This window comes from Agelaius tricolor, unplaced genomic scaffold, assembly GCF_023055355.1.
Source record: "Agelaius tricolor isolate 1412-34295 unplaced genomic scaffold, bAgeTri1.0.p SCAF_2, whole genome shotgun sequence".
Lineage (NCBI taxonomy): Eukaryota > Metazoa > Chordata > Aves > Passeriformes > Icteridae > Agelaius > Agelaius tricolor.
Genome location: NW_027269262.1, coordinates 8,881,915 through 8,901,793, shown reverse-complemented (window position 1 = coordinate 8,901,793; position 19,879 = coordinate 8,881,915). Strand labels below are relative to the sequence as shown.

The 19,879-nt window shown below is 39.2% G+C and overlaps 1 protein-coding gene across 1 annotated transcript in view; it reads right to left on the bottom strand.

The window, feature by feature from the left end:
* LOC139602408 (uncharacterized) overlaps positions 1–19,879 on the bottom strand; it is a 180,274-nt gene that overhangs the window by 26,024 nt on the left and 134,371 nt on the right. The window contains exon 19 of the mRNA XM_071452252.1: positions 18,542–18,701. Within this exon, the coding sequence (XP_071308353.1) occupies positions 18,542–18,701 (160 nt within the window). The remainder of the gene's footprint in view (positions 1–18,541; positions 18,702–19,879) is intronic.

The following is a 19,879-nucleotide window of genomic DNA, read 5'->3' as shown; positions in this document are numbered from 1 at the left end:
GCTCCTCTAGAGACACCAGTACCAAAGGTAACTTGGGAGTCTCCATCATAACTATGATGCAGCAGCCAAAGCCAGCCTGTCCCTGTGGTACCAGCATCCCATTTTACTTGTGCTGCAAAGAAACCTTGAATTTGAGATGCTGTGGACAAGGACTGATGACAATTGGATTTTTTCTTCTGGATTTAGCTAAAAGCAGCCAAGTGCTGTAGTGTCCTGTCTGGCAAAAGCCATTTCAACAGAATGCTAATTTGACTCCCAGAATTAGATCGTGTGCAGCCCCTTGGAACTCAAGCTATCTTAATCACTAAAGTGTGGTCTTTAATAACTGATTTCAGAATCCCATTTCTATTTCCTGGCATAACACTAGCATTTGTGAAACAAATGGCCTCTCCAACTTCCAGCATAAATGGATTTATATCTACAATAATTCATTGAAATAGAATGGCTACTTTGGAAGAACTACTTTAATCTTCTCTGCCTTGAGATGTTGCAGTTCCGTTTTCTAGACTTGTGTTTTCCTCACAGTTTGTTCATACTTCACAGATATATCAGCACGTAATATATAACTCTTTACTGATCCATTTATCCACCTGTAACTCTTAGAGACAGTTCTATCTATTTCCCTTCAAAGCTTTCATCTGCACATCAGTATCTTCTGCTTTTTTCTACTCAGAAAGATGACAGAATAAAAACCATGGAATTACAGAATCATGGAACTGTTTGGGTTGGAAGGGACCTTAAAGGGACCTTAAAGACTATCTAGTTTCAGCCCCTCTGCTGTGGGTAGGGACACCTTCCAATAGACCAGGTTTCTTAATGCCCCATCCAACCCAACCCTGAAGAGCTCCAGTGATGGGGCATCCACAACTTCTCTGGACGACATATGCCAGTGACTCACCACCCTCACAGTAAAGAATTTCTACCTAAAATGCTCTCAAAAGGACAGATAGCATCCAAGGTAGAAGCAACCCACTTAGGTTCTGGTGCACCCTGCAACCTCATGTTCTCATTCTTCTTGTTGGTTTTGGAATTTCAAGAACAACTGCTTAAAGTGTCAGGCACTATGTGGCAAGAGAAAAAAGAAACCAAAATAAGCATTGGGCATTGTACAGTCCAGTCGGTCTCAGGCAGGAGGGAAGATGTGCAATGGGTTGAAACCCCAAGTACAAGAAACTACATCCAAACTAAGAGCTGTGTTATACAGCAGGAGGGTTTCAGGTGAACTGTAAAACTACAACTGTACAGCAGAGGAAAGATGCCTAAATTCAAATGTTTTGAGATCATTATTATCTTTAATGGTTTAAGTTTATTATTGCCAAAAATTGATGGAAAAATAAAAAAAGAACATGCTTCTTTCATGACTAACTTCTATGCTGTTTTAATTCCACTTCTAAACTGGTTACATATGAAAAAAAAAAAAAAAGGTACATACCATAAATTTACTACATATTTTATTGAGAGTTTAGGCAGCATTAGATGCTCAGCTACCAAACAAATTACTTGATCTTTGTATCTTGTTCAGATAAAGGATTTAGGAGTGGCAAAGAATAAGGAAAAGCAATTGAAGTAGTATGAACAAACTATGTTGATTTAGAAACCAAGCCAAATAAAAACCATTACAACAGAGTTTCAAAAAGTTATGTTTGCAATTTAAAATACCCATAGGGCAGATCTGACTTACATGACCAACACTTAATGTATAGTACGTGATAAGATGACACATGCAGTTTTGAAACTTGGCAGTAATTCAGAAAAAGAATACTTTGCTGGCCATTAACAATTTCTGAGCAATGTATACATTTTTTATATATGTCTGTAGTTGAGTTCCTGAGTGATTATACTTATAACAGTGTCTTCTCATGTAATCTTAGGACACCAAAAGCTGCACAGCAAAATGAAAGTAAGGATTAATAAATTACCTCCCTCCATGCTCGCGCTACCAGTTCACTAAATTCACATCCAGCATTTGCTTTCTGCTATTAAATGCAAATGAAGGGAAGCTGCCACAGATCTACAGAGGTACAAATGATACAAGAAGCGGGATTCCGCTTTAGTAAAGGGCTTTCAGGGGGGTTGTGTGTGTGAGAGAGAGAGCAGGGAGGAGAAGCAGTATGAGCATTATACTGAAATATTTTAGCATGCTTTAATGCACCTAAATAGTCTCACACAGGGAACTCAAACTAAAATAGTAGGCAAAAATGAGCAACCGTAGTTTAACACTGGCAAAGTTTAAATAATATATCAAGATTCAGGGTTGTTGAGTTTTATGTTTTTGTTTATAGAGGGGTTTTTTTGGAAATGTGTATTTTTCAATGGAGCTGGTACTGACTTGCAGCTGTTTGATATTAGAGTCAAGACCTACCAGCCTTCAAACCTCACATTAGAAACAGACCTTTGGCCAAGTTGTGTCTTCGTTTAGACCTTGGCAACTCTGCTTACATCAGTGGGGGTAATTTGACCTCTCATTTGAATAACGCAGTGTGGTGATATGGTTCTGGTTTATATTTTCTGTGATTGTTTCAGTCTAAATGCAACAACTCCCAGGATTGTGTGCAAGATGAAAATGCCTTCCAGAGGTAACAGAGGCACAGATACAGGAATCATTTGTCTGATCTGACAAATCATGTGGCAGGCACAGGTCACAGCACCTTGCCAGTCTGGGAACAAACATACATGCTAGGGCCACTCCTGGCACTGAAAGGATCAGAAAAGGTGCTGTGGGTGATGGCAAAGCAGCAGGAACTCAGAGCAGAGGGATCAGCTTCCTGGCACAAGTAAATTATGTGCATATACATGATCTTTTGAATGAAGAAATGCCCCTTCTCTCTCTTCCTCAGACACAGCCAAGTTCTAGAATAAGCAAAATTCACCCCAGACTAGAGAAAAAAACTTTCAGTTGAAAGAACTGCGTTAGAACAGGATTAATGTCACAGTAAATATGCTTCAGCAATCCAATGAAGATATTGTATCATTATTTCTCTGAATTTAGGGAAGTTATGAAAATGGTTGTTTGTGCTCTGAAACAGCTTTTACTTCCTTATGAAAGAAAATGAAAATGGAGTATTAGAATCCTTCAGCAAATAAGAAAAAAGTCTTTGACCTTTGGTAACTTTCAACATCACATGCTTAATACAGATACGAAAAACAAAATGTTACGGGGTTGCAAACATGAAAAAATTCTGTGAGCTCTCTGTTTATTTTTTTTGGTTTGTTTATTCCGTAAAACATCTCCTTGCTCAATTGCAGTGATAATGATTCTCCAAAAATGTCTGGGCTGAGAATCTACATCCTAAGCTTTTAAGTTAGAATCTCTGCCTGGCTGCACATCAGTCAGAAAAACAAACAACAAACTCTACTCATGATGATGCCACATCACCACAAAAACAGAATGAACGTATTTGAACAGCAGCATCTTTGCCTTATTCAAGAATTTTCATTAGGTTTCGTTTAAACTGTTCAACCTTTCTTATGCAGGCAGAAAAGAGGTTTGTTCCATGAAACTAAAGAAAAACAAAGCAAAAGAATCTTTTAAAGCCAAAACACTTAGCTTAATCCATCTCTAAATCCTATTACACATTCAACAAATGACAATAAGTAACACTTACTGACCCAAGATGAGGCTATATATGGCAGACCAAGCAGAGTTACTCCATGGTTGGCCTAAAGGGCACTGTCAGGTTCGAAAATCATAAATCCCTGTCTCTTTGTACACTGCTCAGCCTTTTCACACAGCTCTGGCATGCATTTATGCCTAAGCTAGAGCTTTGTCGAGATGTCAGGGCATATAGGAGAGTCAGACCCCAGACACTTACAACAGACACCACTACTTGCACCATCACCAGTGCAAAAACAAAGGTGTTTTTATTTCCTGGAAAATTTGACTCACTTATTTTCATGGTGTTTTGCATTCAGCTTGACAATAAATAAAAATTCAGCAGGCATTTATAGTAAATAATAATGAAATATTGCTTCACTCTTGATTGCTTACCCTTTGCTGTACCTCAGCATTTGGAGTGTAAACTGTAAAAAGTGCAGAAGAATTTTGTGTTTACTAAAAGATTCCAGTATTTTGTTTTGGTTTTGAGGCTTTTTTTTTTTTTTGTCATTTGCCATTTTTGGTGTTTTTCTCCCTCTTTGTTCCCCCAAAAGCCCATTCCATTTGCTTTTATTTTTCATCACAGGGTACTCATTTGGAAGCTATCCAAAGGGTTGATTTCAAGTATTTAGTATCACATACAAATAAATTAACACCAATGAGACATTGAAATCAATGTAGAAACTGCTTTTGTAATGTCTAAAAGCTGTTTATAGCTTCTCAAGACGGATGTATATGAGTGACATCAATCCTGGTCGACAGTTGACATGCATGCTTTTCAGAGTGTAAGCAAGAGGAAATTGAGGGTAAAGACTCAAAAACAGTCATAATCCGTTGTCATATCATTCTCACTCATGCACATATGTTTATACTTCTACTTGCAAAAACTGATCAACAAAATATTTTGTATACTTTACTATTGCTGGGCCTCCTTTTCTTTTAGTCACTCTGTGCAACATCTAACTGCATGCCTTGAGTTTCTTTGCAAGCACCTCCACAGTCCAGGCCGCTCCAGCCATGAAGCATTCTGTGTACAAGGAGCCATGGTACCTTGGTCCCTGACCCAGCACAGCTAAGGATCTCCATCCTTAGATGAAGAGTAATGAAAAGTGGTGAAAAGGGGGTATTTCAACATGGTAGGAATATCTGCAATAGGCTTCTGCTCTCCCCATTCAGGCTAAAGCACCTTCTTAGTCACTGGCTGGACATCTGGTCAGTTTAAAGACATCACAAAACTTGCAGTGCTTTTCAGATGAGCAGTATGTCTGTGCCACAGTGGGTGGTCAACATCCTTCAGATACTTGATTGTACATTTGTTTTCTTTGCAGAATGCATCTCAAATCCTAAAACTGTCTTCCTCTGCACACCCATGCTGGGCTGGCACCACCACAGTGGTCAGGACCCACTTGTTCAGGTACAGAGCCAAAAAGGTTATCCTGACCCCTACTTTTCACAGAGGTGGGGGACCAAGGGCTGGCAGAAATAGTCAGGCAAACACAAGGAAGCCATGGTACCAAGAAAGAAGACTCTGGATTAGCCAACCATGTTCTGGGGAGCATCAGGCACAGGATGGCCAGTCAAGGGAGAGGATTGTCCAGCTCTGCTCTGCCCTGAGGAGGCCTCACCTCAAGTGCTGTGTGCACTTTCAGGCACTGCAATATTAGAAAGATATTAAGCTCTTAAAGAGTATCCAAAGGAGGGTGAGGAAGATGATGAAGAGCCTTGAGGGGAAGCCATATGAGGGGCAGCTGAGGTCATTTGGTCTGTTCAGCCTGAAGAAGACTGAGGGGAGATGTCATTTTGGTCTACAATTTCCTTATGAGGGGAAGAGGAGGGGCAGACACTGATCTCTTCTCTCTGGTGATCAGTTACAGGACCTGAAGGAATGGCCTGAAGTTGTGTCAGGAGAGATTTAGGCTGGATATTAGAAAAAGGTCCTTCACCCAAAGGATGGTTGGGCTCCCCAGGAAAGTGGTCATAGCACCATGCCTGACAGAATTTAAGAAGATTTCAGACAGTGCTCTTGGGGACATGGTGTGACTCCTGGGGCTGTTCTGTGCAGGATCAGAAGCTGGACTTGATGATCCTTGTGGGTCACTTCCAAATCAGCGTATTCTTTGATTCTATGATTCTGTGAAGTTCGGAGAGGAAGACAAGAATGGATGGGGCTATGACAGAAAGAGCAAAGCTTTCGAGAAGGCACTTTAAAAGTCAGACATTCCAGACCTTTTAACAATCCAAAGTTCTTTTTCTGTCACTAGAGCAAACAATTTGGTGTTGTGGACACCTCAGACTCAGCTATTCTGAAATGTGGGATGCTGACAGTACCAAGCAATAGAAGATCACCCCATTGGGGAGGGAGTTGTGGCTGAACAGGGCTGTGTCCAAATACATTGCTCCAATCCTGGCACTGCTGTTTGAAGGAAGGAGTGACCCACAGAGGTCTGTTGTGTGCTGATGGAGGTTCTGACTCCCTCATCCTGTGCAAAGGCCTGATGAAATAAGCAGGGCTTATGTCAGTATCACACCTACCTACTGAGCCAAAGGTACCCACAGCTATCTGTAGCCCTGAAGCCCTGCATACATCCAATGGGTGCTGCCCAGACTTAAGCATGAGGTGGGATAACTTTTGCCAATAAAATATTTCCCATTGGTCCCAAATACTAACAACTACCTGAACCCCACAAACACCACTTGAAAAGACACTAGTTTGCAAACAGCAAATTAAGTAACACCCTCCAAGTTGTTATTCAAGCTGCAGTGCACACTGCTTCAAACAATGCCATTTATAAAGCGATAATGAAAGGAACTAGTCTATAAACCTTTCCCTAGCAGCAGGAGGGCTTAGGCTCCCAGGTTCACAAGCCTTCAGTATATTTGAAGCCCATCAGACTTCAGCAAAGAGTAAATAATCAAGGTAAAGAGAGGAGTAATCCTAAAAAGCTTAACAAGGCACTATCATGTATGGTTTTTTTCTCTGCATATATTGACTTTGAAAGAGACAGAAACCAGCTTTCTACCTTTACTACATTGTTTCCCACTTGTTAAATGGCAATGCATAGCCCAAGTGTGTTTCATAAGGCTAAAATAAGCATCCTTCTTTGTGAACTAGTGAAGTAAGGATCCAGTTGGCAGGCTTGCTCTCTCAGGCAAGACTCATTAATACAAAAGGGGGTTTATCTGAGAAAAGTCTAAATTACGAGTTCTAAATGGGTAATCTCAGCTGCAAAAGAAAACAAGGCTGGGGAGGTTTTTATGCCGTGACTGAGCTTAAGCTTCAAGCCTGCAGGCTAGTGCTACTCAGAGTGTTTCTGATGGGATAATTTTCTATGCAAAAAGACTGATTCATTGAAGAATTACTCATGTCATGGCCAACGTGCCAATTTCAATGGCCGTTCATCTGACAGGCGCAACAACCCCTTCTGAAATGTTTTAAATGACCAGGTGCAATTTTCCTATTTTTAAATAACCTTTCGTGGTTACTCTAGCCAGACAAATGCCCTGCAAAACCGGATGAACTGCTCCCACTGCTGTAGCCTAGGCAAGGTTCAGGAGGAGCACAGCTCCCTAAGGCACTGCCTAGCTTTGCCCTTTCCTTTTTCCTCTCTTCTTTTGAGGGAACAGGAATTCAGTCCTAGTGCCTGATGGTAGCACTGAAATGTTATATCAGTATGCTGATTCTAGTGTCACTGGGTAAGTTATGCACTTTGGGTCTATAATCAGGGAGCCTGATGTGCAAATAAGTCCGTGCACCCAACCAGCAGAGGAGATAAAAACCTCAGAACTGTCAAGGTGATCGTTATATTAGGAACAGTGAGAGGTATTCAAAGCCAACAGGAGAGAAGGAAGGCCCTAGGATTCATGTGGAAAGTAGATTGTCTGAACAGTGCCCATTTCTATCAAGGTGGCATGAGGCTCAAAGTTTGGCAGCTTCTAACTTTGGCATGCTCTGATGAAGATGGAGCCAATTTTCTCCCTTGATCATTTCTAGACATTCTTCTCTAGAACCGTAGTATTTTATTCCAAAAATATGGATTTTTAGAAGGCCATTCTGTTTTTGACAAAACTAAGTTTCAAAACAATAAATCCATATAACCTGCTGTATACTTACGTGTCACCTGAAAGGCATGATTATTCCTCTCTGGCCACCCAACCTGTCAGATTTTCCATTAATATTAATATACAAACCCTTACAAATGCAACTCCCATTGAACTGTTTAGGCTAATATTTTGAAAGATGAAAAGTACAGCTTTCAAAATACAGGAAAAAATCCAGAGCACGCGACCACATTTCACAGGTCAGTGGCTGGGATAGCAGGAGCTGCTGAAGGAGAGCTGAAGGAACAAACTTGCTCAGGGGCATTTTAGCACTCTTGTGATACGATACCCGTTATTCATCAGCATGCAACAATCCCCTCTCCAGATGAAAAACACTACAGATCATGTTCCTAATAAAACAGTCAATTTGCCTCCTTCTCTTTTTTGTTGTTGGAAGGAATTCCTTACAACCTCACCTCCCTGGGGCATGTCTTCCTCTCCCCCTTTGTCGATCAGGAGAAAACAAGGCTCTGTTCAACAACAAAGTCTCACTGGCCGGCCTCAGAGACGCTCACACCAGGTTTCAGACAGACCCAGGAAATTACTGTTCGTTTAGATGCCCTGATTATTGCTAAGATAGGAAAAACTATGTAGATGGGAAGCATGGTGAGAGCACATTTGTGCCCTGACAAATACGTCAGGGTGAAAATTGTGACCCTTTCAGAAAACTTCAGCATATAAGCTTTGGACAGTGTTTTCAGGCTTCAGCAGAGGAAGTCTAATCCATCCCCTATTTCTAAGCTTCCAAGGGTAGCTGCTTCAAATCCACAGCTGGGGTTTGCAGCCCACTGAGACCAGAAGTTTTAGCATATCTATAGCAGGAAGGACAGGTATCCTCGCTGAGTCCTATGACCTACATTCATTCTGCCTGCACTTGGTTTTAGCTGTGACAAAGCTCACCTGTAGGCTCAGACACAGTTTACTTTGCCTTATGAGGTCAGGTTAAGACAGAAAACAGAATGACAGAATGGACCTGTCCCAGTCAGTGGGCAAAGAGATTTTGCTCTGCCCTGTGCAAGTGTCTTCAGTAGTCTCTGCTGTCAGTGTGTGGAATTTTACATTTAGATATTAGTAGTTCCCAGAATATTTAAAGGTCATTACAAGAAAGCAAGCTACTGAGGCTTCAGTTTTGTAACATTGTTTAACTGTTCTCTAGTGCATCTAAAGTAATTCAGTCTTTGTCAGCAGCCTTATGTGTGACAATTACAAAATGGTAGCAAATTTAATTTTCTTTAAAAGAAGAAAAAAAAGAGCCTGATCTGCAAAACCATTCTTGCAGTTATATACACAATTGACACATGAACTTCATGCTTTTGCATATGCAAGCTCACAATCACCTGGTAATTTAGATTCTACCTTGGTTAAGAATTTCGCTTACCCCTAACATGACTAAATCAATGGGCATCAACAGTACCCTGACCAAGCTCAGTGGATGTCTGATGCCAGAGTTGTAATAAGATTAATTACATCTTAAATAGGGAATTTCATAATTAGAGGAGGCTGAAATGTTTTAAAACATCCATATCCTTGGTAAAAGGAAATTGTTTAACACCAGGGAGTATAAATCAGAAATTTTTAAGCAAGTACTAGTTTTTAAACAGCTACACACACCCATAATGGACAACAACACAATAACTTTTCCATAATGTGAGTTTCTTCTTAAGCCCCATATGTTAGCAATTACATTGTGTCCCTAAATCATCAGGGTTGATATTTCATATAACATTTTTACTCACTATTGTAATGTTGAATGTTCTCATTACTCAGATCTATTGCTATTTTTTTCAGAATCCTTCTAAGTTACTATTCCTGAGATGTTGTATATGCCAAATGAGTTACCTATATTAAATACTCCAAGAGAACAAACGAGTGCAGGGAGTAACCTTGTTTACACCACTAATGTAACCTTGTTTACAGCACTACCCAACAACCACAGGAGAGACCTATTGGCTTATTCTGTTTTGTGCAAAAAATGAAGAGTCAGCTGATTTTTGCTACAAAGAGTAGGAATCACCATTGTTAAATAAGTGACTGTCCTGGGGGTTTTCAGAACTGCTCACATCATACTTCAACCTACCAAGGGGAGGAGGGAGTCATTGTATGAATTACTCCTGCAATATTTCATGAGCTAGTAAATTTTCTATGGAAATTATCCAGCTTGATGAAAATGTCTGTATTTCAAACCTCACAAGAGTCTGATTTAGAAGAGAAATAGTGCTCGTTTACTGCAGCTTCATTGAAGACAAAGATGGAGAGAACCTGAAGTGTTGAAATGTTAACGTTCCAAGAAAACTAATTATCATATTTTCACTTGCAAACTTCAAGCCTGATGCTAATTAATCTCTGTGGAAAGGCTGTGTATGAATCAAATTATAATGTAAGTCAGATTATACAGGATGAGATGTATAACATACCCTGCCACTGAGGAGAAACAAAATGGATTGCTTGCACAGAAATGACAAAAAACCCAAAGAGCTTGCTCTTCATTAGTGCACCGATCTGTACCAGCCGGCTGATGACAGATTCACCCCAACGGAGTGTTGCAAACCACCTTGGATTTTCAAAAGTTTGCCTGTGGTCACAAATTATCTAGATGCAAGGAGAAAAAACTATTTGACTGAGCAAACCTTGATGTGGCACTTGCAGAGTTCTGTTGTGAAAACATCTTGAGGGCAATCAAGTGCCATTAGCACATGTCAATGAGGCTTCCCATGAATTACTACAAAAATTACAGTTAAGTGTACTCCTCCTCCATCACTGTCCAACATCTCTGACAAAAGAGTTTGGATGTCTGTTGAAGTATTAGAGAAATTAACACCTTTCTGCCAGTGTATAATCAGAAGGATGTCAGCAGACTGTTAGTTTGGTTCATCTTCACTAATGCCTTTATATAATTAATTTATTGATTTTAGGATTAAAATGATTTGTTACCATTTACTACTCACACTATATTGTGCATATAATGGGGGTAGTAAAGGAGACTTGAATAAATCAGTTCTCATTTAAAAGGGAAACAAAATACAAATTGAAAGGGGAAATAAAATACATGTTTTCTAAACACAAGGTGAGGTTTACTACCTCTCTAAGTAAATTCCATGGAGTCTGACTAAATAATTTTGTTTTCAATTTATAGACTTACCATGAACAGGCCAACCAAAAAAAAGAAGTAGCTCGTAGTATTTGCATCCGCATAGCTTGCATAACTTGCTTTTCTTTTTATCTGTTTTAATCTGTTAACTTATTTTCATGCCACTTGCAGATTCAGAGAAGCTTTCATAGATGTGGCGGTTTTAATCCCCATTTTCTCCTTTTTTTAATTGTTTTTTCTCTTTAAGATGGGATGGGATACAACATGGAATCAAGCAAGTGTTGTGCAGTGTTACTCTAACAGCTCAATTTCTAATGCTGTTTCCATTAGTTTACTTGTTGATTATATCTGTTCCACCATTGTTATAATTTATTACAAGGCCTCTTTTTGTGTGCACATCTGTTTAAGCAGTTCCACTAGTTAGACCTATCCACACAGGCAAAAGAAGGTTTTCCTTTACCTAGACTGCATTACCATGTTTTCCAAAGCTTGCACTTGCACACTTTCTGATGAATTACTAATCAACAGTTGCAAGGTTTAATGGCATGCCTGGGTATGGTCAGCATATTTGGCTATTCCAGATGTTTCCGAGCATCTGTATTTCCCCCCTTTTCTTCTTTTCACCCACCACTCCCTGTGGACTAAATACTCTAAAGGAATAGAGAGCAAAGTGTTTCAGAACCATATGGCCATTTCAATCTTATACAGTATAAGGCCTTGTCTTTTCATACAGAAATCATTTCGGTTTAAATCTGAGACAAGAGAGTGCTACCCTCTTTTCTGACCTTACATTTTGCTCTGTTTTCTGTAACATCCCATTACTGGGCTGAGCCTCCCCTCTGCTCATCTGTGACTTTCAATCTCTATTTAATCTTTATAAAAAATACAGACCCTGCCTTCAATAATTTATCCCAAATGAGAATCTGACCTTACACACAGATCACGAAGAATTTCAGTGAGACGTGGCCCTATTTCCTCCCCTCCCCTTTGCTCACACAGATAGATGGAAATTCTGGCCCTAATAAAGTGAGTGCAAATTTTGCTGTTGACTGCAAGGGGTTGAGGTTCTCCTCCTGCAATTTCTATAGCAGACAGGTGATTACATGTCACCTTAACCTGCTGAGCTGCATTGTTCTGCACTAGCAGGGTAGTTTGCTTGTACTGGCTTAACAACTGTGCATTACCCCAGATCAACACAGTGATTTATTCATACTGGCATGCAAGGAATTAAATTCTATATTACTGCTAATTTTTCTAGATAGGCTCACAATCAGCTTTGCTACTGCTTTTTACTCTCCTATGCTACACTTACAGCATAGAAGTTTTTATTCTTCATACAATCTAAATTGTGGGAGATGTTGTAGTGAGAGCTCCAGTTAGCAGCTCCAAAAATTTTTGCAGTATGGATTAGGGTCAGGACGAAGAAATCTAATTGTAAACTTGCAAAACACTAGTTTTCTAAAAGATCACTGAAAGTAGTTTGGGGAAAGGAAACCACAGATCAAAATTATAAGGCCTTATGAGCAGCAGCTTGAGTGATATCAGCCATTTGCTATTTCTTAAATATACAATACAGTGTACATGAGATATTTTTATATATAAGGTATAGCTCAAAGTAAAAAAAAAGTTTGGAAATAGAAGAGTGAATGAGTAAAAAAGAAATTTACATTTTGTATACTTCTGCTCAACATGTCTCCCTGTCTGCATTTGCAGACAGGTATCTTAGTTAGCAATTTGAGAAGAGTTCTTCTACAGAACCTTGATTATAGTTATCTTGTATAGCTGTACTTTCCAATCAACTTCACTTACCTTGCATTTCTCTCAGTTTCTTTCAGTTTTCTTTGGCATGATTCTGTCTTCTGCACAAATTCCTGAACCACTTCTGTTTCTTTTCTCCTATTACTACCTTGTGCTTTCTGACTTTTCCTTCAGGCCTCCACAATCTGTACTAGGGTATTATCCCTTCCAGCACATTTCCTCAATCATTTTTTTATTTTAAATCAAAATATCCCTGCAACTTTTTTTACCTGTCTTTTGGAAATTGGTCTTCCTGAAAAGCAACAACAAAATTTGTGTTTGTGTTCATGGGAAAAATTCACCCTACAACTCCAAAAAGATCAAATTTAAGATTAACAGATCTGTTAGTCACAAAAACAGGCTGGTGTTCTTGTTCAAAATTTGGCCTGGTCTCACCATTTTGTTCATCAAAAAGAGTCAAGAAATCACACTCAGAGTAGTGCTAAACCTTCAAACAGAAAATATATCAATTATGATGTCAGTATATTTTTCAGCCTTTTTTGATCTACACTACAGTCAACTTATACAAGGGGATCTGGAGAGCACGAATCTGGGATTTTGAATTAGAGCACGGTTGGGGATTCTAGTTTTTCTCTTTCTAATATCCAACAGCAAGAAAGCATTATACCTATTTCCATTTCTCACTACACACTATGTGCCACCCTTTCCCCCGTGTAGAGCTGGCTTTCAGATTACTTCAATTTTTGCCCCGCCCTTCTCTTTATCCGTCAGCCTATATGTGCAAGCAACTCCAAACTCCAGTGTTGGAGCAAGACCAGGATCATAACAAGAGACAAACTGCAGCAACCTCAGGTGTGGTACCACCTGCCTTCATCAGCCTCCACTGGTGGTCCAGCAGCTTTGCTGCAGCACAGATTGGAGGCTCATGAAGCCTCCTCTAAGACAAAATCAAAATTAACCCCCTTGTGCTAAATGAGTTAAAAGACTTGCTCTCCAGCAATGCTGCCACATGCAACATCAGTTTCCTCTCCTACCAGTGTTGATTCCAGTAGCAAGGGCAGAATTTTGCCCTCAACTATTCACAAGTAATTAATGCATTATTGAACAGGAATAAATAGATAGCAATTAAATAACAAGTATTAATGACTTATTTATTAACATATTAATAGTTGGCCTGAGAGTAATAAATGCAAATTAGTGTAAAGTGGTACCAAAAATTGTGTCGATAATAGGCCCTGAAGTAATCTTGTGTGTTCAAGATAATTACAAATATATTTTCCTTTCAAAAATCTACTGCCGGGTAATTTTTTATGGTTTGCTATAATATCATTTTAAAATTAGAAAATTAGCCCTAGTCTCATTAAAATAATTTTGCAGTGCATCAGGCTTTATTTCAAGTGTAAGTTTCACATTATCTTCTTGCCTATAGACCTTGCATTTTTTTTCCCAGAAAACCTCCTCATGTGCCAATATTTTGGGCCTGTGCTTGGTATGCAGTTTCGTTTCAGCTTACTATTGCACAACTTTTCTCATCGTTAGTATTACTACATAAAAAGTCCCTCTGCAAGCAGGGGTGGCACTTTGAGGGCTGAGTCCAGTAACAATCTCTAAGGGCCATATTTATTCCTTTTTATTCCTGCTAATAGCAACTGACCTGAGAAATAGTTCAGAGGCTTTAGACATGACCAAACTGATGCACACCTAACAACCAGATCACAACAGATACCACTTAAAAGGCCATCTCTGGTTAGCTGTTTTACTAGAAATACTTCCCCCCCTCTTTTTTTTTTTTGTTTGTTTGGGTTTTTTTAATTCTTATTTGTTTAGACAAAAGAAAACTCCACCTCATACCTTGGCTCTAAACTATTACTTAACAAAAAGCAATTACTCGGTGAGGACAGAAAGACATTGCCACTTTTATTAGTTCTAGAAAGAAAAGGAAATTCTTGGCTAAAATCCAGGGTCCTGCCCTCATCACTGATCTGCTAACAATAGCAGACTAAAATATTCCAGTCTGCCACCGGTCCTGATTTTACCAATTCTAGAATCTGACACACATTTATCAAGTGACTGCCTCTAATAAAAGATCAGCTAATATTCATGTTTGTAACAGGAATGGAGGAATGGGGGCCCAGGCTTCCTCCTAGCACTGCTGCACAGAATGCTGCTTCAGCACGTTTCTTTCTAGAAATGATTCTGCCTGCCTCTGTAGGTGGCATTTTTACTTCTTTGCATCTTTCCTCATTAAAGGCGTTGTAAATGGCTTTTTCCAGAATAATCAAGGGCCTTTCTGTGAGGTACAGGGTTACGGTGGCTTTGCCTGCACAGTGCCTTCCCAACCACTACGTAAATGTGATTGTGGCCGTGTAATCTGTGTACCTGGAAATATAATTCGTTTTGTTGCTAATGAAGGTCCTACGGCACAAATTTATTAAAGGTATACTTTTCCGTGGGATAATAATTGGGTCGATAATATTAAACTCATAGGCTCATTATTTAATTGCAAGGGCAGATTATGAATACAGCTTCTAAAATGTATTTTAATGAAAAACACTACATCCTGACCTAATCATATCAACCTTATGCTATCTAATTAAGGATGCAAAAAATCATTAGAGTTGCAAAATATTAGTTCCAGCTCCATCAGGCTGTTAGCTGCCCCTTCATGAATATATATATTTTTTTACTCTATGATAAATAGTTAATGAGGTAAAAATGACAAAATTTGCATGTAGGCAAATTAGTTTAATAGACTGATGTCTTCCTGGCCTACAGAAAGTGACCTTTCTCCTATCAAAAGAAAGACTGAAAGTACTTTGAAATGATGGCAGGATGTGGATATCATTCCACAAATGACAAATCACTCCTCTGAACAATATAAAAATTATAAAATGCAATAACCTTAAATTCTCATCATATTGTAAATGTGTCCTCTGCTGCTGCATTTATCAATTTAATAAAAGGAAATTAAGCATATTATAAAATACCCATTTATGGGGCAATTTTTAATCCAGCGAATAAAAATGAGAAGCACATGGTTAATAGCAAGAAAATATTGCAAAAATGTGGACCTATTTTTTCCAGAAGGTTTGACTGACTATTTACTTGAATGACCTCCATTTAAAATATATTTTTTATATGGAGTGATGTAAGATATGGCAGTCTCATGCTTCCCTTTATAAAAATTGTTCACAGTTAATTTCGTATTTTATTTAAAAATTAACACATTAATAATGCACGCAATAAGACCTAGTGATGTGTCTTCCATACTGATTACTTTGTACAATTAGACATACAAAAAGAAAGGGACAAGATAAATACCTTATGCAAATCTATGGCAGAAAAAAGGGTCTTTCAGTATCTGCAATGCCTAGGAGCATAAAAAGACCTGCAAATACAGCTCCCACTCTTGCAGGGAGATGCTCCATGTGGAGAACATATTTGTAGAATGGAGAAAATTTTTATTGTAAAACAAGATTTGTAAAGAGCTAACAACACTTCCTTTGATGGTTCCCCTTTTCATCAAAATAATACCAAAAAAAAAAAAAGGGGGGGGGATGAGATGGGAAAGATTTTGATTTTTGAAGACTGGAACTTTTTTCACAGTATTTGTGTTTTTTACCAATAATTCAGGACTTTTGAATACTAGTCTCCACTCACAAATTTTCCCCATTGTGAGGCAGATCTTGTGACCACTGAAGTAAATGGTAGAGATCATCTCTAGAGACGCCAGTGAGGCAAATTCCTCTGCTCCTTCCACATTGCTTAAATCTTCTTACTTCATATAGTCTGCACTAGTGTGTCCCCCAGAGAACAGGAATGTTTAACACTGTCACAGCCTGGCTTTTGGTTAGGGATGACATCAAGGAAAAGGCATGAAATTCATGCAGATGTAGACAGAATAGGAACCAGAAACTTAGGGGTTTAGTAAAGACAAAACTGTGCATCACTTTCCTTTGTTGAACGAAATATGTGCTGCTCCCTGTGAGGCATTGGGATTCTTCCCTCTACTCTGACTGCACCATCTGAGGTGCTGAATCCAGCTGAGGCTGGGCCCATTTTAAAGGATCTCAGACTAAGATTTCACATTTCAATGTGGCCTTTCATGCATGCTAGTCTGCATACTGGGAGTAAAACTAGGCACTTACATGTTTCTACAGCTATGGGTCATGCCTTTCAGTGTTCTGTCCCTTGAATTATGTCTTACTGTAGCAGTGGACAACCCATTCAGGTTTCCTCCATTCAGGTACAGACTACTTGTATTCAGAGAAGTAATTTTTTTTTCCATTCATTTCCATTTGTCTTTACCCCCACAATTCCTCCTTTCCTCCTACCCTTCTTTTTTTGTTTTTCTTTTTTGTTCACCTTATCCAACCCTTTCTGTTCTGCTGCAAGAAATTATATGATGGAAGGATCATTAAAAATTTATTCAGTACTTAGAAATGCAGTTGTTTGCTGTTTCCTTATCTGCCACTTTTTCCAAATTGGTGGTCCTGGCATGCAAAATAAGGTCCACTACATGTATTCTTTGTTTGACCTTACTTAATTTGTAACAAAGATAACAGAAACCAATTATCAGTGGTAATACTTTGAATTATTGCAGAAAGTTTTGAAGTGAAAAAAAAAAAGTTATTTTCCTTACTGGGAAAGACAAAATAAGTTCTATATCTACAAAAAGTGGGAATGTCTGAGGCAGGTGGTTGTGGAAGCACGTTCACTCTTTCAAACCTTTTCCCCCCCTCTGCTGAAATACCATGTGCTGCTTTGCACTTTCCCACAAAAATTAAGCTTACTGAGTATCTGCTTTTTCATTCAGTTTTTCCTTTCAGGGTCCAAACTGTCATCATAGGGGAAAAAAAAAGTGGAAAATAATTACAGCTGTGGCAGATGTTTATAACAGTGACAACTGAGGCTATATATTTATATAAACTGCTGATCTTTCAGAGGTAGTTATAGAGATTTGAAAAACCTACAGACCCTAATCTTAAGTCCCTTGTTCCAGAGGGTTAGAAAAGAAAAACAAAACTACTCATACAGGCTTAAGAGGACTAATTTCCTTCCTATCGGGGAATCTGTTCTTTCTTACATTGAAGCAGGAGAGTTACCAAACAAAGCATTGTACACAGAGGCATTCACAGATATATAGATCAAAGAGATGAGCACTTTACCAATTGTCCAAGAGCTGGTTTGTAAATTAGTCCTATGGGAATTAATAACACTGAAGCAAAGCCAGAAAGCAAGGAAGGAAGGAGGACAATGTCCCTCAGAGACTACTGACCACATTACTTCTTCTATTTTCAATTCTCTGAAAGCAATTATGACCAGAAGCCTCATCTGTGGATGACATCCCCCCCACTGGACACTTTCCAAACACAGAATGTATCTCCTATACATCACAGGTTAAGGTCTTTATATGGGACTAGAGGCTATGGGCTTAATGGAAAAGAAAGAGGAATTATTTTGATAACCAAAGCAGAGTACCTTTCCCTGCAGATTTCCAGCTTAGCCCACTGTTCTGGGCAATCCGGGAGGAAAAGGGCCAGGGAGAAGAGCATGGCTCTCATATCTGACAGACCAAACTCACACCCCCTTCTCAGGCCAGCCTCGCCCATGCCCTCTTAAGGAATGAATTCTACTTGTTTATGGAAATACTCAGTTTGCTGAGCTGACTGAGAAATTATCTGGGATGATACTGATATTTAAACCAGTAGGAAGTCTCTAAGAGCCAGTCAAGAGCCATCAGACAGCACAGATAATTTTATGACATCAGTGATGCCTCTAAGCCTTTGGTTACTAAGCAGATTGTAACCTCTCAGGATGTTCAGGCAATGTACATGCAATGTCACAAAATTCTCCTGAACATGCTGCTTCTTAGCTTCTCCATTCAATGAAGCACCCTAAGAATAATTTTCTAATATCTAGATTCTTTTGAATAACGCTAAGACATCCAAAGCATTAATTTGGACCACAGACTCTTTTTGGAGACTCTGTTCACCACTCACCATCCGTCTTTCACCATTGATTCCTCTCCACTGCTCAGCCCTCTTCATAATGTAGCTCAGCTCCTGACTGGAAATCTCCAAGTCCAGTGGAACAAAGAACGTGCCTTCCTCACCATGAATGCGTCGAAATACATCCAACAGCCAACCTTCACTATGTAGCCTAAAGATAGAAATTATATATTTGGTTCATCTTTGAAAAGACTCTTAATGGAAAAAAAGTCACTCTTTTGTAGACTTATGTTTTGGTTTTCCCTTCATGACTATGGTCTCTGCCCATGATTAAGAAGTTCTCCAACATACAGCCCTCCACAGCCCTCTGGAGAATTTACAGTACCTGAATCAAAGGACATAAATGTAAGCAGCAATTTAATTTAATTATTTAAAGATATTGACTTCCCAAAAAAATCCTGATCTTCCTTCCCTTCAGAAATGTCTAATGTCTGTCCTCAGCACTGGGCTGGGTAACTAGTTCCAGTAGCATGGTTAGACATGAATGGAAGTCCTGCTGTGCCAGGGTTCAATAATGGGCAAACCACATCATATAGAAGGGAACCCTTTTTTTCAACCCCAAGCCTAAAGCCTATACAATCTAAACGTCTCTTGATGTTAGAAAATTCATTTCATTTGTTGGCTTTGTTTTTCTATGACATTTCTGTTCTGTGGCAAGGAATTGACAAAGCACTACGCAGTAAAATTTTGTGCCACAAGAAAGGCTTGCTGTGTGGCTTTTCTTGATGTAGGTGAAACCAAGAAATATTGTGGGGCTTTTGGAAAAGCCTGGTGTCACATTTTTAGCCTAAATTGAACTATAAAACATCAAAACACTGCTGTTTGATTCTAATGGATCCTCTTCAATTAATCTCTTTCTCATTCTACTTTTATTCCAAACACAAGGATTCAGAAAATAGAAATCAGGAAGTCTGGAATCTGAGTTTTGGATATTGAACAGAGGTCTTTTCTTTTGCACCATTTTCCGAGATAATACTTTACTCCAATTCAGCTGTTTCTTGGTGCCAATTTCAATATTTTCATCCTTCCCATAGACTGGCTGGGTAATCATGAGAAGTGCATGGATTGCTGTGGCACTGGAACTAACAAAATGCCTGGATTTCTGTGGAGCTGTTTAGGTCCTTCATTTCTTGGCAGGTGGGAGATGAAGCACAGGCATAAGTCTTTAGACCCTCTGAATTCTCACCTTTCTCATGTACAGCAGCACCAGTGACAGTTCTTGTAGCTGGTCCTTATCCTGGGGTTTTGTGTTGGCCTGTATGTGGTGAACAATGTGTGTGCCTGGCAGAGGCAGAAGGTTGCTCAGCTAACCCAGAATGAAGTTCACAT